Here is a 25,296-nt window from a genome sequence, read left to right on the forward strand (position 1 = left end):
TTGTGGTTTCCTGACAAATTGTGCACCTGCGATTCATGAGAGAAATTTCACTGAAAAGTATTTTGAATATTTACATAATTTTAGCCAATCAGGTTTATAACTGGGATCCGGGATTTCTTACCTAAATCTTTGTCATAATACACAACAAATTGGTGGATAATGTGTTTAAAATCAGAAGTAAAGGATAACTGTTGTTCAATTTACTGTGTAAATGGGGTTGGTAACAAAGAAAATCCTGCAATAACTGAATGATGGAAGTTGATGCACGAGATTAGAATCTGCGGGCCACATAAAATGATGTGGTGGGCCAGATGTACCCCCTGGGCCTGAGTTTGGCACCTGACAACTAGCGTTTCCACTGCATAGTAAAATGAATACCACTCCTTATTATTGTAGTATCTCTGTTAAACCACAATTCTTCTTCCAGTCCTTATATTTGAATAAAATCATCAGATTTTGCCAGTGTACCTAATGTTGTGGTGAGTACAATAGCTGATCTTTCAGTTATTTTTGGAAGGATTATAACAGCTATTGCCAACACATTTCTTAATTTCCGTGTGTGGTTTCTAGCAATCGAACACAGGCCGAGCGCCAAACTACCCCCTGGGACTGTCTTAGCGCTGTTCTTAACACTCTCTATGAGAGTGATGCAGGATTACAGTCAATCTGACACCATCAACGGCCTAAACCGCCTTAATCTGCTGCTCCTAATACAAGGCCTTAATCTGGGAATCACCTCTGGCTGGGACGAGGTGACGTGCCCAGAACCATCGGTGACTCAGGAAAGAAGCGCGCCAGAGAATGCAGCTACACTTGTTGTCTGAATATTCAGGCAAGTAATTACAAAACACATACTGACCGTAGATTCCAGTGGAGATGCACGGGAAGGCCTGCACATTAAAAAAAAAAGAAAAGACAGTGTTCAGTCAGATGTTGAACAGTCAATTACACTGGTCAACAAAATTTTACAAAACTTTTAAATCAGTGATGCAATTAAATTTTGCCGGATTCATTTTTTTTCCAGATGATTTTGAATCTGCCCGTACTGTTTGGCCGTTTTTTGCCGTCCTTGAATGGTAATTAATTTTTATGCAATAGGGTTCTTTGCACTGGAAAAAAAATATTTTAAAGATTTATTAACATCCACATCTTTTGTCAATATTTAAATGAGCATTTTTGTCACACATTAGGAAATGCATGGTCCTATCTAATTGCAGTGATGAGAAATTGTTGCCTATCCCTGCCCTAGTGGAAACAATGGTTGTGTGTGTGTCTTGGGAGGGGGGTCAAAATGACAAGGAGGAAAACGATAGGCAGTGAGAGCGAAATCTGCATGTGGAGCATCTTCATAAACAAAACCGTTATTTTTTGTTACGTTATTTTAATAAACACCAAATCAAACAAATACCTCCCTCCCGCAGGCACTTTCATTACTTTTCACACAATTGAACACCGAAGCAAAGGAGGATGGATGGTCCCACTTGTGCTGCTTATTATAAACATTCCCTCCTCCCTTCTCTCTCCGTGCTAAATATACTGCGTCTTGTGTGGCTGCGTCCTCCTGGTTTGTCGTGTTTAGATGCAAACGACAGCTGTCAGAAATGTTTGTTTCGCTTGAAAGCTCATAATACTGTACACCACCGACACAGCTGGAGGAGTGTGATTAGCGCGGCCTCGTTCAATTAGCTATGTTTACAAGCGGCCGAGCATGTGCACGCAGAGTTTCCTGTCAATCCCTTGTGACTCTGCAGTTTCATTTTATTTTACACAAGGAACATAGACTCGGTCTCCAACAAGAAAGATCCTGAAACATGCGAGTTAGTCACTGTAAATGTGTATTAGAAAGCAAAAATATATCATGCCTGTGAATAGTCATTTGATGTCACTGGAATGCTCATGGAAAGCGGTATTATACAATAATACAAAATATGGTTATAAATAATTTTGAACCAAAATGTGTCATCACCACAATTGCTTTTAGAACTTCATCAAAGAAGAAAACAGGCGAATACGTTGACTTTTCCGTAACTCAAATAATACTCTGCTTTTTAATGACCTAAGCAAAATAATAGCCAGAAAAGCAGAAGCGACGTCACGACACTGACAAAGCCCTTCGTTCAATCAGATTACAGGGGGTCTGCAAGTTTACAGGTGACTGATGGTGAGAAATGAACTACTCTACTTGAGCATAAATCAACAGTGTCTCTATTAGTTGCAATAAGTCATGCGTGGTATTGTGTCGAAATCGTGTCAAGATGGGTGTCACATCATCATAACAATAATAATAATGTAACAATAACATGCTATTGTGTCAAAATTGTTTCAAGATGGGTGTCATGTCATCATAACACTAATAGTAATATAATAATATCATAAGATGTAATATAGTAATATATTTACTAATATTTCTGAATTGTTCAGCTACAGGCGGATATGTTTCTGAAACATCATACCTATAATTTACAACGCAAGTTTATATAGGTTCAACTTAAAAACTAATGAAAATATTGCAAAAACCTGGTGTACAAATGAATAAAAGCAAGATATTTTTTTAATTAGTGTCAATAATTTCTCTCAGATTAAAATATGCTGTTAACAATTGGTTTTTTTGCTGGTATTTTGACAATTTCTCATTTTATTTTGTATGATGCTGGAGTCTGTTTTCGTCATTTTCACATCAATGTTTTTCTTTGACCGTGACATCTCTTTCTGTCACCAAGCCCCCTGTGTTGAGTGCTTCATAAAACCATCACAAAAAAGTCAGTTGTGCCCCACTCCAGTTCCTCGCTCAGCATATCTCAGTTGGAGTGCATTGCGAGGAATCTGTTCAGACACATTTTTTCAATTTGTTTTTTTCTTATCTGCATTCTTTTACACTACTCCTATTTCTACGCCTTTTCATTTTCTCAAAACACCAATACTCACTCGCCCAGACAATCGACAATTTCTTTCATCTCACCACGGAGCGTGCATCGTTCTCTGTCGCCTTTTGCAGGCTGTTGATGTAGCATGACCTCAGAGCGTTCTTCTCCGCTTCCCCGACACCGCCTTGCGCTATCGGCCCCACCGTGTGGATCACATCTACACATACGTAAAAAACACATTGGAAATCTAATGTAAAAAAAGACCGAGGCACTATTACAGCAGTCAAAAAAAGAGATAAAAATAGATAGTAAAAATAATCCAATTATGCATCAATTTGACCCAATTTGACCCTGGGTAGTTTTGCATCAAACAAAATTAGGTTTTGTTTCATTATGTGGCAACTGTACTTATTGACCCAAACTGGGTTATTTTTTGAATAACCCCAAAAGTTGTGTCAAATGAACAACCCATAAAAAACTTTTTTTGTTTGTTTGTTTTGTGTCAAAGAGGGTTAGGGTCAGGCTTCCATGATACTTTGAAACTATAGCAAATTATTTTCCAAAGTCCCACTTTTTATGAACCAATGCTCAATATTGCACCATAGGTTCAAAAATATTCAAAGGAAAATCTAAGGTTTTGGGAAAGGCAGTGTCCAACAATGCTAATATTTGGACAATAAGAATATACAAGTGTAGTGTAAGACTGACAGTGATATGTATTAAGGTTTACAATCAATATGGAGTTCATCAAACATCTATTGATATGCACGTTGCACAATAAGTGTACATTGAAACTTCAGAAAAATCAAAGACAAAGTAAAGAAATGTAACACATTTGAATGGCAGTAGGCACGGCGTATTATTATTTCAGAAAATAATTTCTGAAATCGACGTGTTTAACATTCTAACCTCAATTCAACGTTGTGTATTTTTTTACTTAATATTTATTTTTCTATTTAAATTTATTTTGGTGTTTAGAAGCAGCAAAATCATCCAAGATAAGACCAGGACGACGAATCTGTACACTCAACAAGTCGGTAGCAAATTTTGTTTCAAAGGTGCTGCCCTCGTCACGCGCCAGATTGCAAATTGGCATTTACAAAACCAAGCAATGACGCTTTGTGCTTTACAAGCTAGCACTTCCGCCACGGGAGCTGGAGCACTGCTTGAATTATTAAGCATTGTTTGAATTGACGAATGAAATATTGTTGAACTGGAAAAGACAACAAACATTTTAAATCAGGCATCAACACGGGCAGTCAGCTAAAGGCGCAGTTTACTTCCTTCGTGTTGGATGGGTGACTGGCTTAATTCTCCTAAGGGGAGTCATCATTGTTTGGGCCAAATAACACAAGCCAAGCCTATTTTTTCTCTGAGTGCAGCTGTCTAAAGTCGATTTGGGGGCGTTTGAAATTCATTCCACGGTGACATCAGCAAGTTTGTGGCTTTCACTTTGATGGTGCTTCCTTTGTCGCGTCCGAGTGAGTGTGCGCCATGAAGTAGCTCTTCGGCCACGTTAGCTGGAGTGTTAATTGTTAGAATTTCCGAGCGAACTGCTGCTGAAAGGCCGATCACTAAGTCAGGCGTGGCCACGGACAACTAGAAAGCGCAGTGCCAGTTTGAGGTGGCAGCGATTGGCTCGTCAAAAATCAAGTCGGTTATTTTTTCCATCAGCAGAGCAACATGAAGCGCCAGATTATTTGGTGTCTATTTTTGTGGTCACGGCTTGGCTGCACCGTCAGCACAATCGTGGACGTGTACATCGCTCTGGGGCAAACGCTGACTGTACGGCCTCAGCTTCAAGGCCCCATCCAGAACTTAGAGTGGAAGCGGAACCGCAACCTTCTCGCCGAATCGTACGGAGCGGAAGTGACATTATACGACAACAGAGTCTCTTTGAATGCGAGCAACGGCGTGCTGGAGCTTGTGCGTGTGGTGGCGACGGACGCGGGCAGGTTGACGCTGTCCGTGAACAACATACAGCAGGAGTACGTCTTTGTCGTCAAGGTGATCAGACACGTACCCGAACCGGAAGTGCAGCCGAACCCTCTGCCATGCTCCGAACAATTCGAGAGCTGCATGCTGCACTGCGGTGGGAACACGATCGGCGCAGAGCCAATCACGTATTCATGGAAAACCGAACCCGTAAAGAAAATGACGGAAGGACGGAACCGAAGCATCGACCGGACAAGCGACTCGATCAGAAGCTTCGTTTGTGTCATGCAGAATCCGTTGGGCCAGAGGGAGAGCCAAGCATTCGCCAATCCGTTCTACCGGGATCAATCCTTGCACGGCTTGGGACCCGGTGAGATCGTGGCCCTGTACGTCGCTCTGGGGCAAACGCTGACTGTATGGCCTCAGCTTCAAGGCCCCATCCAGAGCTTAGAGTGGAAGCGGAATAGCAACCTTCTCGCCAAATGGGACGGAACGGAAGTGACGGCATATGACGACCGAGTCTCTTTGAACGTGAGCAACGGCGTGCTGGAGCTTGTGCGCGCGGTGGCGACGGACGCGGGCATGTTTACGCTGTCCTTGAACAACGTGCAGCAGAATGACGTCTTCGTCGTCAAGGTGATCAGACACGTACCCGAACCGGAAGTGCAGCCGAACCCTCTGGCGTGCTCCGAGGAATTCGAGAGCTGCACGCTGCACTGCGGTGGAAACACGAGCGGTGCTGAGCCTATCACATATTCATGGAAAACCGAACCCGTAAAGAAAATGACGGGAGGACGGAACCGAAGCATCAACCGGACAAGCGACTCAATCAGAAGCTTCGTTTGTGTCATGCAGAACCCGTTGGGCCAGAAGGAGAGCCAAGCATTTGCCAATCCATTCTACCGGGATCAATCCTTGCACGGTTTGGGACCTGGGGAGATCGTGGGCGTGATCGTGGCCGTGGCCGTGATCTTGGCCGCTCCGCTTCTGGTCTACTTGCTGTGGCGCAAGAAACAAAGCAACGCAGAAATCAGCGAGCCCAACGAATCTGGGCGTGGAACTAACTTGGAAATGTCCAAACCATTGCGAAGCGACAATTGACCGGTGAAGTTTCCAAGGCAACACGAGGACTGTTACTTGATCGGGATGTCCAATCCAAGCGCAATCACCATGGAGACGGATGTCAACCTCTCTGTTGACAGCTTTGACTTTTCTACTGGCATGAAGATGAGACTCATACGACTTCAATATGTCAGTTGTGACACACAGGAAGTCAAAATGTAATCAGCTATGCTATGTCTTCTTGCATTTAGAGCTCCTGTTTGCCTGTGAAATAACACTTGTTCTGCTTTAAGTTTTGGGGGCTATCAAATCTTTCTATTAGTTAATCCGTGTGTGACTTTCGTCATCCATGTGTCAAATATTTCCCCATCTAAATGAAGCAATCAGTTGAGTTCAGAGCTACCCTAAAGCCCTAAATTTGGATCTACACAACTGTTCTCTTTATGTACTGTATTTTCTGCACCATGAGGCACACTTCAAAGCCCATAATTTTCTCCCAAAACGAAAGTGCGCCTTTTAATAAGGTGTGCCTTGTGTTTCTACCGAATTTCAAAATCTGTAAAGTTGTTTTGTGTGGCTTCCGTAATATACAGGCGTAATATGTAGACCCAATGAACCAATCAGAGGACATTACGTTTTACGTAGATCAGGGCAAAAAAACAATCAGAGGACTGTACGTAACATGTAGAGTATATATTGTATGTATTAATAAATAAATACGATCGTTTGTGCAAATCTGTAAAGTTGTTTTGTGTGGCTTCCGCCACACACACACACACACACACACACACACACACACACACACACACACACACACACACACACACACACACACACACACACACACACACACACACACACACACACACACACACACACACACACACACACGTAATATACAGACGTAATATGTAGACCTGATGAACCAATCAGAGGACATTACGTTACGACAAATAGCGACCGGCTTCAGTTCTTTCACCTGTCCAACTCAATCTTCAACCCAATCTGCTGGGTTAAAGGAATTAGCCCGACTTTGGGGGAAAAAGTAACCCAATCCACTCAAACTCCACACATAACCAGTGAGTGGGTAAGGAAACTAACACACCAGTTTTTACCTTCTATATAATTTTCCATCATCGTGTCTTTCTATCCTCGGCTTTTGGTAAAATGTGAGCAGAATGAGGAAGCAAATATGGCTATATTGAATACATCTGTGGAAAACACAAGAGATGTTCAAAGATTTGGTGTTAAACCCAGATAATTAATCTCCTCTGTTGTTGCGCTGCAGACAAAATGAAGACCGAGCTATCCCCACTCCCTCATGGGTCAGATTTATCTCTGGTTAATTAAGATGGACATTTACACAGCCCTCGCACACAAGTACACAGTTAACAAGCTGCGCACTCCGCTCCGCTGACATTGTATAATCCAACAACCCCGAGGACCACCAAAGCCGGCCAGCAAACACACTTAAGACACTTAACATGCTGATCTCATGATCTTATCAGCAGCTGTTTGCATAAAAACATCAACCTTGTAATCCCATGTAGCTGCTATTATTACAGCCTTTTTTCCAAGAGACGCTCGTCAGTGAAATGACCCCAAAATTAAAGGTGGTCTCTTTGCCGTTTACATTTTAAATACATCTCTACCGCAATGCTCGTAAGGTGGCACTATTTTCCCCCCCCAAACAAAGCCATCAAACATTTCAATGAGCACGACTGAAAGTGACTGTAAAAGTGTTGTCGTCTTTTCACGTGGATTTTTTGCCTTCTGGCTTCCTGGCAGCAGCAGACTCTCCGCATGCTGCCATGCAAGCTCACTGCATGAACGAGCCATTTCTTGTGTTCTCATGTTCAACGCCTCGCTGCCCCCACCAAGATGAGAAGCCTGCGCATGAAAGCGCGCGGCTAGAGAGCCGCTCTTACAGGAGAGCCGGCAGACGTGAAATGAAAGAAAGTTACGACGGTCCTTCATCAAAATGATGAAGAAGAGCAGCAGTCCCCGAGAAATCACTTAGCAAGACTACAAGCGGCCGCACACTGAGAACTGGAAATTATTCATTCAAAGACATTGCAGACTTGAATGTGGATATTACGGATTAATATTCCTAGAATGTGTCTGTCCCTTGTCCAATTTTCACTCTTGCTGACTGGCTTTGTGAGACACGCGATCCACAGGAATATATTTAAAAGACTTGCTTGACATATAGCTGAAGGAGCGTGTGTTGAAAAAAAAAAGTTCCTCTTTATTAATTATGCAACTCCTACTTTTTGATGCACAATAAGACAATCAATAAGTGATGAAGGTTTTAATTTTAAAGAGGCCTCCACTCAGAGCACTGCAAACGTTTTCAAATTTTGGCAATTAGAAGACTATGTGCTCCGCGGAACAATAAAAGTGCTTCTCGTTTTTTAGGGGACCTTTTCGACCAACTCAGAGTAATAATAATCAAATATAGTCGCGAGCTGATGTGCATTGCTGCTAAGAACGCAGATACCAACTGATATGAGGTCTGTGTTGCCAACTTAACCCCTTTTCACACCGCGCTCGCTCAGTTGTGTGGCAGGGCGGCAAGCGTCCTCATATTTGGAAGTGCTGATGGAGCAGCTTAGCAGAAAGTAAGCACGGAGATTGTATGTACTTTGACAAGATGTATCTCATTGTTGCAAGAGAAAGCCCTCGCCATGCTCATTTGAAGAAGGAGGAGCAGAAAAGGGAATGGTGCATCTCGTACTAATGACACAGCGGGAACTTGGAGGGTTTAATCTCGTTCGCGAGCTACAGTTCCACCGAGACGGCGTCAAAGTCTATTTCTGGCAGAGCGCGGAGCAGTGTCTTAAAGATGGGAGTCCTTTAGCTTCTTCCTGAGGATTATTATATAACAAGTGAAACATCAAAACTTTTACAGAAATTGATAAAACTGTGAATCAACATTTAATGTCATGAACCATTTAGAGCGCTTCAAGAGTCTTTTTGATGAAAAGCGTCACTCATGACACACTCGACTTCTCTGCTGCATCCTCCTGGGCTAACACTGCCTGAAGTGCTATAATAGCATTTGGCTCTCGCTGTTGTCAGTTAGGAAAAAGGTTGAAGCCTTTTGTAGTTTCCACTCGCATTCGATTGTTTTCCGCACTATAGGGGTAACTCAACTTCAGACTCAACCAATTGTGTTATGCAGCCGTCTACCAGAATAGAGACGGGAAGATAGAAGCTAGAGTTCTGTGAAAAAGGAAGAGGGAACAATAGAATCGCCCATGATTGATTAGGCATATCGATGTGTTTTCAAGTGTATGAATTAATGTTAAAACAATAATAATGGCTTTCAAATTAAAAGAAAAATAAATATAAGGTTTCGCGGTCATGGAGATTTTCTTTCTTCAAAAACCTAATAAAACAAAATTATATATATATATAGACAATACATTTGTTTAATTTCAGTGATTAATAATTGGAATTTTCTAGTGTTTTATCCAGAGCCTCATAAAGAGTAATACAAGCACGTTGGCCCTTTATTGAAATCTTTTTTTAGCATTTGGTCTCGATGACATCAATTTCTGAGTCAATTTCAGTTTATTAAAAATGTCATCTTGTTCCATCATAACAACTGCTGCTCAGAAACATGTTTATATTCATGTTATTTATCTTTCAACACAAAGTATAGACTAGACATTGTCTCTGTTTATTTGCGTTATCAAAGGTTAATGTCTTTTTCCGAAGACTGATTCAAATCATAAACTATGATGATGGCTTGTAGACAATCACCGAACTATGCAAATTCAAAGCGCCATTAATTGCAATTATACATCAACCATGATGCGTTTTGGCTTACATTCAATTAGCGCTTAGCCTAAGACCCACTGATGAAACTTGTGCAAAATGAACCATATTGAATGTGCAGTTTTATGTTTTATGTACTTCATTTTCTGAAACAATTATTTGCTAATAAGAACAAGGATGATGTGTGGAATTAAAGGTTATTGTAGGGTTTCACAGCTTTATGTGCAATAAATTGTGTTCCATTGAATATGATCGTTTTGGTTACACGATAGCAAATCGCTATTTAGTGTTAAATACGAAATTACAGCTTATCACTTCATCTTCATGGGAAATTAGGATAAGAAATTGACTGTCTACCAAAACAAATATAAATACTCATAGGATTACCGTAATTTTCGGACTATAAGTCGCGGTTTTTTTTCATAGTTTGGGTGGGGGGGCGACTTATACTCAGGAGCGACTTATATACATATATATGTTTTTTTTTCACTTTTTTGGGCATTTTATGGCTGGTGCGACTTATACTCCGGTGCGACTTATAGTCCGAAAATTACGGTAATCTTGTTAATGTTGGATGGCTGAATGGAAATGCGCAAAATTACATTTCCACTGTGTGAATCTGAAATGCAAATTAAAAAAGGCGACCATGTCAGACCATTAGGGACATCTAATTGAGCTGCAATATGCAAAGCATATGAAAACAAACATCCTTAAAACATGATAATGAATGTTTTGAAACCTATTAGCTGAACAATATGTTTGTGCTGGATAAATAGAAATTTAAAAATAAATAATAAATCCTAATCTGAGATGGCTTTAGGTGTTCCTAAATGTATTTTTTACTGTACTTTTTTCTAGCACATCAGGTTTTTGAGATACTCTTTTTTCTTTAGTTTGACCAATAAAACCTTGCGCATTTTACCATGTGCTGTCATTTATAGCTAAGATGTTTAAAAAAGGTTGCCTGTTGCTGAACCTAACCTGTAATTCCTAAATATTCCTAAATAAATTGCTATTAAATTATTATTATTATTATATTCACAAACAGTGCCAAAATATCATCAAGAAGTTAACTTACATCCCTGACTATAAAAATGAAGCAAACATTTGTTGAGCAGTGTCTTTTTTTAAATGAACAGTCTTTTGCAATCACCATGTTTTATAGTATGATTGAAAAGAGCATTGGTTTGACCACTATGTACAGTATTAGTATATATCTAAAATAAAAACTCTTCAGAGCTTCCAGACTGGATGAATCATTATGGTGATTCATTAGATGCAGTTTACTTATAATTGAAATCTGGGACAACTTATCAAGGAGCAGGCGTCGGTTAAACACAAACAGATTTGGCTGCTTAATCACCGCCATCGTGCAGGAGTAACAATAAAGGAAAATGGACTCTCCGAAGACCTAAGTGGTGCATGCAGCTCTCAGGGTGTTTATTGTACGCATCGTAAATGTGAGTGCGAGCTCTCACTGACTGCTGCAGTGCAGTCGAGGTTTATATCCCCACATGCAATAGGTGAAAACTGCTATAGTGAGCACCCAAATATGTGTTTTTACCACAAAACAGTAATAAAATGTATAGGACATACTGCACTTGTTGTAGGGCTGTGTGTTTAGCACAAGAGACAAAAGACGGGGCCTAGTCAGACGCTATGTAACATCGGTGAATCTGCATGCGAGTGCTTGAGACAAAGTTGATGAAAAACTGCTTTTGTAAAATGGCGGGCTGAATTTGGCCCCCGGACTTAAGTTTGACATGAGCGGGCTTGTTGTGTTTACGTGTGTTTCAACATCTCATCTTGTCAATCATCTGCACGTCATCTGCTAAATATCGCTGTTTTAAACTGTCACAAGCGATGCGTGCGCTTAACAGGAATCCTAATCTACAATTGCCGCGTAAACGTTTCCACTCGGCTAAACCAATCATCATCATCTTTATTTCCTCCGTGTCATCTAGTCTCCGCACTCATCCTTCCGCCCGTCTTAACTCATCCGTCTGTTCCTTCTACTTCTCTTCGTCTTTCGGTGTCACTCGCTACGTCCTTTGTCATCGCCCTCCATCCTTGGCAGTTATCTCATCCCGTCGCTCCATCTCTCTTCTTGCCCCCATTACCCTCTTCTCTATTCTCTCTCTTGTGCTCTACCTTTACTCGTCCCTCCGTTTTACACACACACACACACACACACACACACACACACACACACACACACACACACACACACACACACACACACACACACACACGCACGCACGCACGCACGCACGCACACACACACACACACATCTCCTCGCCAGTTCTTTCCCCCCCTCAATCTTTTTCTCTGTCTCTCTGTCTCTCTCTCTGTCTCTCTCTCCCTCTCTTTCCGTCACCTGAGCTCGACACATCTGTCAGGAGTGGGCCTTATTTACCGCCTCTCTTTGCTCCTGTTTACATTATCGATCGGCAGGGTTGCTTTAGTTCTGCCATACATCAACACCCCCCACCCCTCCCGCCACTGCCGCATCCCCCAGCCAGCCCCAACCTCCCTCTTCTGGGGTTGTGGGGTGGATTGGAAGACAGGATGGTGGAAAGGAAGCGGAGCATATTTTGTGTAAATGCGAGCAGCAATATGCTGTACTTGATGTTTGCTCAGGATGACGGCCATGCTGCTCATGCTGATTTGAACATAACGGCAGTCAACATTTTATCTGTGCTGGATCACTCTGCTGTGACTCGTGGTTGTTGGTGCACACATGTCGCATGCTGCCTGCCGACTGGTGCATTTCCAATGGGCTGTTTGCCCGCGGCAACAATCGATGTTCAACCTCGTTTAAGGGACATATTCAGGGGATTCAGGGATTAAATGCATTCTGTTCTTGGAAAATGTCTGACCTTCAGTTTCTTCTGTAGAAAAAAATAGAGACAAATACTCATCAAACTTTTAGTTTTTCAAGTTACGAGCAAAGTTTGGGATTTTTCCTTCAGGTTAATACTTTGACTTTTTTAAATTTGGTTCATTTTTAAAGTGAGTTAGGTATTTTTGAATGCTTCTCTGCATTTTATATTCGTTTCTTAGTAAGTTTAGTTTGCTTGTAATGGTGTTGGCATTATGTTCCTTGAGATGATTTATGTCTTGTATTTTCACCTGCTCCAGTACACATAGATACACATTAGGGTTGTGAAAATAATTTTTCAGCCTTCAAATTGAAATAACAGCATGGTAAATGGCCAAACCAATTGACTGCAGCTCCTGCCATTAAAAGCACACATCAACAGACGGGTTTTATATATGTATTGCTACAAATAAATGGGATGTTTTTTTTTTGGGGAATGATTACATTACATTGCATTTCGATTCATTTCAATGTGAAAATGTTATCCACCTCGAGTCTGATGTGGAGTGTCAAAAAAGACCAAGCAAAAAGCCAAATACTTTTTAAATCTAGGTGAAAATAAGGGTGCCTACACAAGCATATATTACCTGAAAAGGTTGGTCAAATCCTGAATTATACAACCCCGGTTACCTCATTTGAGGGTGGGAGGAGTGACTCAAGCTCTAAGCAGGCCAAAGTCATTTTCATGTTTAAAATGGGACGCAGAGCACTTCTGAGATTTGATTGTTGTTGAATTAAATGCAATGTTCCCAGCGACTACTTGATTAATGCACTTTTCACCTTTCTCTCTGTCTTTGGTTACAGATTCCCGTGAGATGAAAATTGTCTTGAGCTAATTAAGAAAATACATTTTAGCGGTGTTGGTCTACAGTGCACTGATAACTGGACACAGCTGTTATGCACATTATCTGACATATTTAATTTGTTATACCAGCTGCTCTTTTTCCAGATTCCTGTTTAGAAAGAAAAACAACTTCTATCACCATGCCAAAAAGGAAAGAAATTACACAAATAGCATCACGTTACACTGACAACCACACTACAATAAAACTTCAAAATCTCAGAAGGATAAACAAAACCAGAAGCAGTGGGAAAATTAAATTAGATGAGTGTGATTATCACTAGCAAGGTTAAATGCATTTTTCTCAGAAAGCTGTCACAACAACTGTTACTGATTATTATCGTGACAATATGAAACAGACCTTGAAATATCGATATGCAATTTATCCATCATTTGGCTGTTGTATATAACGACACAATGTTCTTTGTTCAGCACTTGTTTACACTGAGTCTGGAACATTATTTCAGAATATTTACAATTAATAATGTCGCCAACAGACGTGCATATGTGTTGGGGGGGGGGGGGAAGCATCTTTGACGATCACAATATCATCCACGGCATTTTCGTATTAGATTTAGATGAGAGGCGGGGTACACCCGGGCTGGTTGCCTTCAGAACTCAAATTTCACACCTATAGAAGATGTTTGAGAAGAAGTACAAGATACTAAAACTACCAAGAGTGACCACTATAGCCAGGGTTAAAAGCAGTACTAATTGTATTACTAAGGAGCAACTTACTCCCTACTTCAACATCAGTACACAATAAAATTGCTTAAATGTGCAAGCAGTTTCAGCTCTTCAACTGGCCGTGTTTTGTTTAAAAACCCACCCAAGTCCACCTCTGATTGTCTTACAATGAAATCGGACTCGACCTCAGTCAAGTCAGCACTTATGCGATTGTCTCGCACCCTTCCATCACGTGAACTGGTATGATTGAAAAAGAAATTAATTACATTGCACATGACTGAAAAAACTAACAGTATAGGCCAACAAGGTTGGTTGCTATAGAGAGTGGAGTGAAGCCAATCCCCTCTCCCAGGTGGGCGTCACACTGGCATGAGATTTAAGAGAGCTTGACTAGGAGCCATCCGGTGACACCCATCCTTTGTCTACCATTGAGGCTGTGTTTTTTGTCATCGTCCTTTTGGCTGTGTCCACCCTCCACCTCCTACCCGTCCGTCCGTCCGTCCCTCCCTCCCCTGTGGCCTCACCGCATTCTTACCTGTGAGGCCACGCGTAGCCGCTTCTGTTTTTCACACTCAACGGCCGTCAATCCTTTCTCCCTTGCCCCCCTTTCAATCTCCCTCCGTTGCTGCCTACTCTCATCACATAGCTCCATCTGGCCCTCGCCTTTCTTCATCTGCCTCTAAATCAGGAAGCAGGAAAAAGGCGAGCTGGCCTTTTGTGCTGGCCGCCTCAGTTTGTGCTCAGTGGAGCGTGGACAGCTCTTAAATTCAGAAAAAAAAGAGTAAGGCTCAAGTCTTGTTTGGGCCCTTCAGCTCCATCTATCTCTTTTTACCTTTGTCAAAAAATGAGAATGAGGGAGGGGAACAGATGGAAAGGACATGAATAGAATCGTAGACAGTATTCTTTAGCCTCCGTCAAACATGCTTTCCGGCTTTCCTCGTTCTTGTTTTTTTTTTCCCCAAACAGTAACGGAATACGGACGTTAATTCACACAACCATAAAAAAAGAAGTGCATGTTTCGTTCGGTCGACTACATACACATTGAACTGAAACTGTTCGACTAATAACTTCATACTACATATGTGTGTGCGTGCGTGCGTATATATATATATATTGTTCTTCGTGCAGGTGAATGAATCCATGAATTAACACCAGACCTGCTGCTGTGATCATCATCACAGTCCTCCTCCTCATCGAGGATTGTGAAGGATTTTAACACCTCCACATGTCGCACAGCTGACACCATGGCAGGGATAAGCCGAGGAAACTTGTCAACGGTGTCAAAGTCAGAAAAAATGTAACAAAGGTAACAGCACAACAGTCTTTAGCCCAGAGCACTGACAAGGCTTTTGTTACCACTAAAGCAACACGACTGTCGAAGATGATGGTGACGATGGGAACACGGTGCGGGGAGAAGGTGAGAAGGACTAGCTGATCTGGTGGGGTGGAAGTGAGAAGAATGGAGTTAAAGAGAAAGGAGAGGAGGAGCAGGACTAGACTGTAAGTACATACGTGTGAGGAGTTGGGAGAGAACAAAAAAGTGAAAAGTGAGGATGAGGTGTTTGGCTTGTTGGTGTCACGAGGCAGAAACGCGGATTTGTCAAAGGAGAGAGAAAAGAGAGCTTGTCAGGGTGACAGTGGAGGCAGTGAGAAGGGGGTCTGGAAGAAAGAGGAGGAGGGGGAGAGAGCTTTTTAATTAGCGGTAATTGGCCACTGAGGGAGCAGAACGGAAGAGTCGGAGAGAGGGGGGAGAAAAGACAACAAGGAAGTTTTTGACAGAGTGATATCTTTCTCCCTTTGTAGCTCTCTCTTTCTATCAACACTTCATCTTTCTGGGCCTATATCCATCTCCAACTGTGTTCTTACCCACATGGATAATGTCACTCCCTTCCTAAATATAAAATATTTATTATGAGCAGCATTTGTCAAGGAAGGCAGATGCAACCTAATGAAAAATATAACTATTTTATTTTCAAGCAACTTCTATGAAACAATAATATAATGCAGGAGTTTCAACTCATTTCCACCACAGGCCATCTCATAGTTGGGTTTTCCTTCAAACAGCATCTACTGTACATAAGACTGCGAAAATCATTTGAATCTATCGTCATTAAAATGGTGGCACAGTGCACGTAACATCAGTTTTTGCATCATAGTTGCGGTTCCATGAGAACATTTATTTCAGTTAACCGTTATTTAAACATTTCATTTGGTATGTCCAGCAAGCGTGATTGTATGGTAAATTGTAAAAGTAAATTGTTTTGTAAAAAATGTTCACTCCCTCATCGTTGTATTGAACGGTGAAATGGAAATAAATCCAAAGTGGAGTGTTTTGAATGAAGCTGGGCCTCATTCAAATATTTGTCTCTAAAATCCTTCACTCATGCTCGTGGTTTTATTGTGTCTGTGAGCTGCACTTTGAAGCAACTGTAAGTGGAAGAAACGTTATCTTGTGGGCCAACGGTTTTAGTGAGTACCCTCTCATCCCTAATAACAACCTCATCGCATTTTGACATATATTGGACACAAGTTCAAAACTGCCCCTGCATTTTAATGCACTATTATTGTTCAGTTTATGTTCTGAAGGGATTTGGTGGAAAAATATGTGCAATACATAATTCTTATCCATTACAGAGCAGTGATTCACTTCAGCCATCCATTTTCTATCGTGCTCGTACTCATTAGCGTCACAGGTGAGATGCCGAGTCTGGGCTAGAGCAGGGTCAATTCTGTTTTTGTCACCTGCCAATCATACACGCCAATAAAACACGAAAAACTGAAACAAATTATGATCATATTATATATAAGAAGGTAATGATGTGTACACACAAAAAGACAGACCCCTATTCACTATTCATTTTCATTGAAGCTGTTAATCAGTTTTATACTTTGCTTTATTGTTCTTAGCTTCCGTACCGTTAGATTGTTTTCCATCCAATATTGTTGTTCTAAATGCGATTCAAAAATAAATTTGGAAACTCCTCACAACATCGATTCAACCCCAGATCGTCCAACTGAGGAGCAGACATGCTCCCCGCGAATCCACAGTGTTGCCCGTGATTCAAGACGTAATCATCTCATTATCATCCTTTTGTAGTCAGTTGGTGCCTTAGTTTGCCATTCAAACAGCCTAGTGGGCGGATGGGGCATATGCTAATTTTTTATTGGCCTACGGGACTGCTATGATTGATTATAATTGGCTAACAAATTCTGCCTAACAACGGACTGCTTCCCAGACCAGGAAAAAGAGTCCGAGCCATTCTGTTGATCTACGTTGCTACGTAGACAAGATAGTTAAAATTTTATCGTCGCAGTGAAATTTTAGAATACTTTGTAAAACCCAAACCTTTTTGATTTCCTGTGTGATTCATAACATACGCATTGCAAGAGAAATTGGAAATGTGTGTAAGTACAGCCAAGTGGTGTATGGTGTCGGGATGTTTGGCACAACAGTAATGGAAATGCGTCACACCCACGAAACAGTAATGAACAGTCATTACTATTTTGTGGGTGGTGTGCGCACATGAAAGGGGTAAGGCAGCCACCTGGCAGGAGGTGCCCTTTATAGAACCGGGCGTTTCACTTCCGGGTTAGAAATATAGCCACTGAAATAACTCGTATTTCAGAAGAAATTAGATCACCTTTGTGCTAAAGGTAATATATTTAACCGTGGGAATTATAAAACAGTATAATATCGCACCTTTCAAATATATTGAGACATGAAATGAATTGGAGAGCTAGAGGAGGAAATGCTACTGTGCATTTACAGTACGGACAACTTATCTAAAGTATGGAAAATAGGGAGGAGAAAGTCATTGCATCAATCTTCAAGAACTGAGCCATATCGTCTCATACTGAATCGAAACATTGTAGCGTTGTATCGCACCTCCTGTGTCGAGATATGTATTGAATCATCTTTTATTGGAGAGTTGCACTCCCCAAATGTCAATATACAACATAAGCAGACTATAGGTGTGTGCGTGAGAAAAGCTGACGCAATTCAAGGAGAGAATGATGATTGCCACATTAAAAAGCTATCTTGATGTTTCTTATTGGATATCAAAAGCCCTTTCTCGAGCTTGTCCTTCACAGTCTATTAAAGGCTTTACACTGGCTTCCAGCATGTAGAACAGATTTTCAACTTCTGCTACTGGTCTATGAGACACCGAATGGATTGGGTCCTGAATGCAGTAAAGAAATGCCGATTGAAGATAGAGCAGGTTAGGCTCTGAGGTTTTTTTCCCCATACCTTTGATCAAGGAACTGTTATAATGTTTAAAACAACCTCACAGTACAGTCTTTTAGTAAATTTAGAAACCTTTCTTTCCTTTATTTGTAGGTGTTTTAAATGTTTTTAAAGTCTTCCGTTAATTTGTTTAAATGGTGTCAATGTACAGTCTTGTAATTTTTTTGGGTGAACTACTTTTTCTTCTCTGCTTTGCTTTGTAAGCTGTTGTGTTTGTAAATGCTTTTAGGTGTTTTGTCTTTGCTTATGTGAAGCATATTGAGTTGCCTGGTGCTTGTTGTTTTACAGTTTAAGGTGTACATAGTTCAAAGTCAGTGTTCTACTTGACATGTTTGGTTTCACAAAATGATTTCTTCACTTTTTGGTCAGAAACAGGTGTTTTGCTGATACCAATAAAAACTTTTCTGGCCAAAGTCAGTCTACTCATTCTTTTGTAGGTGCTTGATAATTACTTGAAAGAAAAGTCAACATAGTCTGAAACGGCTGACAATATGGGCAACTCTGCAACTCTCAAAAACAGCTGTCAGTAAAGGAGTATTTGAGTATAAGTATACTAAAAATAATCATTTGATTAATTCATTTGATCAATGTGCAGCCTAGAAGGAATCTATGGAAACATTGTGGTAACTGTTTTATTCAGTTATTCATAACTTCAGAGCAAGCTCAAATGTCAGGAATACATAAAAAAATATATAAATGGTCAAGCCTTGGCGGTTTGATCATGATCTGACCTCATGCTAACAAGTCTTCCCCACGCTGTTGCTTTTAGCTGGCCTTTGCCTCCTTCCACTGCCTCCCCTGTGTGTGGTGATGTTCTGCATTGGTAAGTAGTAGGGGGAGCAAGGGCCGGCTGGGGAACAGGTTTGCGTTATCGGTACACAAGTGGGCTCTCGGGCGTCAGGATCGTCGGGACAACACTTAGGGCTCACTCTCCCTTGTCAGGCAACAAGAAACAGGCGCAAAAACACAGTCAGCTTGTTCCAAACCTAAACAAATCCACATGTGCGGCAGCCCCAAAGCTAACAGCTGTTGATTTATTGCTGCTAAGTTTCTCTTAAATGTTAATGAACTTTAGCAAAACCGCCTTGCTGTTTTCCAGATGTCATTTGTCAACATGTCTAAATTGCATGTGACTCTTGCTAAACAGCAGCCATGGTGGGCCGTGCACTCTCTGCGCTGTTGCTAGGTTACGGTGCAGAGATACTGCCGGTTTAAGTGGCAGCAGGCTCGTCTGGGGGCTCTCCGCAGGGACAGCTGACATCAGGTTCATATGAGCATTTGGCAAATTCGCTGGTATAGAGCGTTTGAAATCACATCTGGTGGCCAGATCAAAGCTGGTCCATTTTTCAGGCACGGCTCCTTTCCTGTTGAGTTGCATTTAAATTTCAAGTGCTATGAAAGCTTAGTTTTCCCTTCTTTATTTGTGCTTGCATAGCAACTCCAGAAAGCGTCTGATGTCTTGGTAGACACACCCATGGGATTGAGTTGCTTGGTGTGAAGCCATTCTCTGATTGCTATAAACAACTTGTGAACTTCCCCAACTGTCTGCTTATTTGCATTTGTGTTATGAATCTTAATCTAGACCTTCAACACCTGTAGCCCAATGAAGAGTGGCTGTCTTCTTGCTAGCCAGCCCAATGTCACTCTCTTTTACACAGGGTGCAGTAGTACTTTGCCATTCCTCATCATATAAAACCCATTTATACAGTTACATCCAGTTTCATACTGTGATTGTTCTGACGCATTCTATCTACCTGTATCTTCCAATAAACACCCATTATCGTATCAATAGAGTACACCTCAAATCTCGATTTTACACAAACTTTGGGCTCCAGAATTTGGAAATCGCGTTAACCCCAAAAGCGTGTTGTATAGAAAGTCTTGTTTTTTTTAGAAAGGTATGTTTTTAGACAGCCAAAGGGCTCCTTTGTTACATTAATTAAGGTCAAGCATGTTGTTCGGCAGCCGAAGGGGTTCGTTTGCCTTCCGTCACCCACACATATCAAAGTCAGTTGTCATTTTATTAAAAGAGAAGTAATACGCAGATGACAATATCAGGTGGATTGAGTAAGTCATTTTGATGCTATGTGAATTAGATGAAAGAGAGGAGGAGAAATTCTACTGTTTCCGGCCACGCTCTTTGACTTGTGAGTGACTGTGTGGATGAGGTGCTTCAAAAACGATCCTAGATATCCCTACCACTAATAAAGCAGCCATAAAGATCAAACAACCCGACTACTTCTTGTCAAACGGCTTTGAATTGGTCACGGAAATTCATTGAATTACTCGCGCCAAGGTTTACGCGCTAGTCATTTAGCTTTGTATGGTCCTTATATCATTCATATAAAATACTACATGAAAATGTATTTATGACAAAAAAAAAAGGGTAATTTAGTAAAATCGAGATTTAGGTGTATATTTAAATGTATCAAAACTGTTCTGGCATAAAAGGTATACAGATCCTTCATTCGGTACGATCAAGAAAGACAGGTTAAAAATAATCAAATCTAGAGTACTGTTAGTGAGCATGTCTGCCTCACTGGGTTTCCGCTCAGGTCCGGACTGTTTTTTTTCCTCTCTCAGTTTGCATGCTCTCCCTGTGCTGGTGATGATGTTCTGATGTTCTCCAGGTAATTCAGCTTCCTCCGGCATTCCGAAACCATGCGTGTTAGGTTAATTGAACAGTCTGAAGTCTCCATAGATGTGGATTTCAATTTGAGGTGTCACCTGCCTCTTGCCCTATCGTCAGCTGGGAAAGGCTCCAGCTCATCCAAAAACTTAATGAGGACAAATGCAATGTAAAATAGATGGATGGCTACCTGAAACAATATTCCTTTGGGTTTGAAATGTTCACATACAATAAAAAGCTGCAAATGCTTGGGGAAATACATTACAAACGCAGCTAACCAGGTCTTGTAGGAAACAGGGTTAGAATAATATGGGAGTTCTCATTAGTTTTGAATTTTTACATAAAGACATTCATTTTAGTAAGTCCAAGTATTAGTTTTACCCAAAAGCTCATGCATGGAATGAAATAAAGGCAAAAACAATGGGCGTATTACCTATAGATATTTTTAAATTTAGTGGATTTTATAAGTATAAAATTTATTCCAGTTGACTTTTTAAAAGCACTCTCTTTTTTTCGTATCAGTTTTTTTTTTTTTTATTACGTTTTGCAAAAACTGTTTTAAATGATAAGGAGAGGCTATATTCTGCCATTGGCATTTACTTGTGCGTGCCTATTTTTCACACATTGCACGAATTTCAACTTTTTGAATGTCAACTTTGAGACGGTTTGCATTTTCACCATCTCAAACACTTGCTCACAAATGTCACAAAGCAGCAGGATATATTTGTTTATTTTAAACATTTCTAGTTATAAGCGGCACTGTGTAAAAGCTGTCTACTTGCTGCCCATTTTGTCAACTCTAATTTGCTTTACCTCCATTGTTGCTGTCTACCTCCTCTTTTCTCCCCACTGAGAGGTGATCAAGACCCATTGTGAGTATTTAACCACTGAGCCAGACACTCGCTTGATTATTCTTGGGGCTCTATATTTTGTCGGGGCGGGGGGGGCTTCGGGACCACCGACTGGGTGAAACTACACACACAAGCAAACAGGCACGTCACACAGCACATGTACTCATAAAGCTTGTCCGTCAACAGGCTGTCAGCAGGTGAGACAGCGAGTAGGCTTGACATGCACCTGAACTACACAGGAACAAGCTTGCGACAAGCAGTGCAGCATCCAATCAGGCAGGCGCGCACACACACGCACAACCATAGAAGCCAACAACCATCAAAGAGGAGCAGACAATGTGAGCCCATCTCCTCCCAGTTCTTCAAAGCGTCCTCTCATCCATTCTCCTCAACAGACTGTATTTACTCACACATACATAAACATGGAGGCAAGTAGGAATTCAACAGCTAAGGACATATCTTTCCAAATAAAATCATGGTAAAATCTCACAAATGAATTCATATGTGGACAAGTATCAGAGATTAGTTTTTAAATATATTATACGTGTGAAGGTAATTACTAAAAACCTGAAAAGACTGTTAAGATGTTCTGCACAATTTCTTGAGCACCTCCGTTTGCATGAGTGGTTACTCAGGGCAGTTGTGATGGGCATTTAGCTCAATAGGTGTGTCTAGGTACATTACATTGCACATTTCATACATGGGTATGGGAAGAAGAGCATGGTGAGCAACCTGGATTTATAACCACGGAAACTTGGGACTGACTTCAGATAACTGCATGCACCCCCAAAAATACCGCCTCCCTTCCGATAGCCTGCTTACATGGCCTCTTTAGAGCGCCTCGTTGTCAGCTGTGAGTGCACATACATCACGGAAATAAGACAACATTAACGAAGGGGGAGGGAGTGGAATAAGTTTAAAGTTTGACTTGACTGTGTGAGGGCCAACGCTTGGAACTGGCATGGCTGCTTTCGAACGCCTCATTGTATATCCCAGCCACTAGAGGCTTTAAGCCAAACCTGGTTCTCGAGAGCCGCTGTCCTGCATATTTTAGGATGTCTCCCTCCTCCTACACAACCGATTGAAATGATCGGGATCGTTATCAGGCTTCTTCAGATAGCTGATGAGCTGAATATAGCTATATAGCAGCTAAATATAGCTGGATATATGGCTAAATATATAGCTGGATAAATGTTTAGTGAAAATAGTGATACGATTCTGCATGATTTTCAACAAAGTCCTGAGGTCATGTTACACAACGAATGTTAAATGGTACTTACCTGTACAGTCATTTCAAGGTTTAATGAGAGATTCAGCATCACACCAAACTGCAGCTTTCCACTCAATATGTGAATGTGGGACCGTGCTGCTTCCTATAGATTTTTTTTTTTTTTATCTTCTGAGAACAGTCACTTTATGTGAGGGAGTTCTTCAAGGGACGTTTCAAACTCTGTCCTGTTTGTGTCTACTGGATATGAAGCACGAAGGCTCTCCACATGTTTGCACACAAGCAATTTTCAACCTGAAAAAATGACTTAAGGTTTTCTGTCAGTCTAAATGTTCATATTAAAGTGCCACTTAATAATGGATTGCTTTAAGTGGAAAAGTGCAGGTGACACTATTAGAGATTCTGGATGCTGATGTTGATATTTAAGCAGCTGCATGATTTATGTGACAAGGAAACCGCTCCGCTTCCATATTTCTATTTTATTCGTAAAGCTGTGTGACCTTCACTTATCTCTGGAATTTCCAGCGCATGAAAACGTCCCGGCATGCCTGTCGCACTTGGCGACATATTCCCACCAGGATGAGCACGCTTCGCAGCTTTTGCTGAACAGTTGGCTGTTACACACATTTTGTACTCACACTTGGCAGGGAGACCGTAGCCGCCGGTGACCTTTGCTTGTCCGGTCTGGCAGCCGTGGAGGGAGGCGCACTCTTTCTTCAAGAGGGGCCCCGCAGCACGGTGGATGGCTCCGTCCACTAGAAGGGAGAGACGAGGAGATTCAGAGAGCTGGCCTACTTGCGGGAATCACCTGCAGCTAGTCATGTGTTTCAAGTCCAGCTGAGACTTTTACTCGACTGAAGCAAGTGTCAGCAGGTTTCGCGCTGCAAGGCTCGGGATAATGTCAAATTTAGCGCCTTTTGCAGGCGTTAACCTTCACCCTTAATCCCCCCTTTGCTTTTCAAGAGTAGAAGCATCTGGATCACTTGATGTCAGTCTGCTTAATGGATTTAGGGGCAACTGCCTTGGTTAATTGCTCAACTTAATGTGTTATTAAGGACTCAGCTGACATGGACTTTTTGGTCAATTAGTCACTGGTAATGACATTTTCATAAATCTACATAATATTCAGGAGTGTCTATCTTTTAACCAAGTCAAGGCTTAAAACTACGAATGAGTTCAAATGGAGAAATGATATATGGTATATTTGTACTATTTGTATTTCCACATACATTTGCCTCTATTGTCTACTATGTATCAATTTTTATCATTGGAATCTCTTCCTTCATTGTCTCAAAATCCATCAACAAATGTATCACTTTGTAAGTGATTAGTTAAAGCTGGACGTCAACTATTGCTAATCATGTCTTTTTGGAATTGCTATGCCTTACCATCAGCCAATTTACAGACGACTTAACACCTGATATTAGGATTATAATAGTTTGGGATCTTTCATTATAGTTACTTTTATTCTATTTTGACCTTTAAGAAAGTTCGTTGGTTTATTAGTGGTTCTTTCTTTATTTTGGTTCATTTTTATTTGTTCTGGGATTCATTTTTTATTGAGTATTTGTTGAGTTAAAGATAACAAGAAAAGGTCACTTAGTATTCTGCAATCAAGTAAGGTTAACAAGTCTAAAAAATATATTCAAAATGAACCCTAAAAGCTCATGAATGATATTATTTGACACAGCTGAAAATACAACATCTAATTTCAGTTCGTTTTTATTTTATGTTTTGTAGACAAAAAAAATAGTTCAGTTTGACTTATTTTGTTAGTCTTCATTAACTATAATGACCTTGGCAGAGATAAGCATGTCTGCCCAAGTGCGGGCCCAAGAGTGAAAATCCAGTGATGGATTAGAATAGAGGTTAACCTCAATAGTGCCTCCCAACTGAAAAAAGAAATTGCAAATGAAAATTGCATTGGTCAAAACAAACCTCTCCGAACAAGTGAGATACGCATATAACAGATACACAGATGTTTTCAACACAGCTGGTGGAACTGCTGTCACGGTACCACCTGGTCCCAATGCGAGCATATTGTCATAAAGTAAATATAAATTTTCTTTATAAACATTTTGTAGATTCGTTACACAATATTAGTGTTGTCCATAACATTAATTTCATAGGAAATTAACATTTCAGCTCCATCAGCAATTGGCAAAAAACAGAAGACAAAAGAAAAACTAAACTGAGGACAATAACAATAAAGGACACGAAGAATCCACAGACATCACGCAAATATAACATTACTTTTATAAATTTCCAACGCTTCCAGTCAGTGCTGA

The 25,296-nt window shown here is 40.9% G+C and overlaps 2 protein-coding genes across 6 annotated transcripts in view; one reads left to right on the forward strand and one right to left on the reverse strand.

The window, feature by feature from the left end:
• The window catches only part of macrod1 (mono-ADP ribosylhydrolase 1), a 127,866-nt gene that overhangs the window by 15,012 nt on the left and 87,558 nt on the right, over window positions 1-25,296 (reverse strand). For all 5 annotated transcript variants that reach the window (XM_037262427.1, XM_037262429.1, XM_037262430.1 and 2 more), the window contains exons 5-7: window positions 23,647-23,763; window positions 2,960-3,081; window positions 860-890 (exon numbers count right to left, since the gene is read on the reverse strand). In XM_037262427.1, the coding sequence (XP_037118322.1) occupies window positions 860-890; window positions 2,960-3,081; window positions 23,647-23,763 (270 nt within the window). The remainder of the gene's footprint in view (window positions 1-859; window positions 891-2,959; window positions 3,082-23,646; window positions 23,764-25,296) is intronic.
• Window positions 4,187-6,507, forward strand: LOC119129276. Its single transcript, XM_037262425.1, has one exon. The coding sequence runs from the start codon at window positions 4,548-4,550 to the stop codon at window positions 5,898-5,900; it is 1,353 nt and encodes a 450-aa protein (XP_037118320.1). The 5' UTR covers window positions 4,187-4,547; the 3' UTR covers window positions 5,901-6,507.

The sequence above is a fragment of the Syngnathus acus genome, chromosome 10 (genome assembly GCF_901709675.1).
Source record: "Syngnathus acus chromosome 10, fSynAcu1.2, whole genome shotgun sequence".
Lineage (NCBI taxonomy): Eukaryota > Metazoa > Chordata > Actinopteri > Syngnathiformes > Syngnathidae > Syngnathus > Syngnathus acus.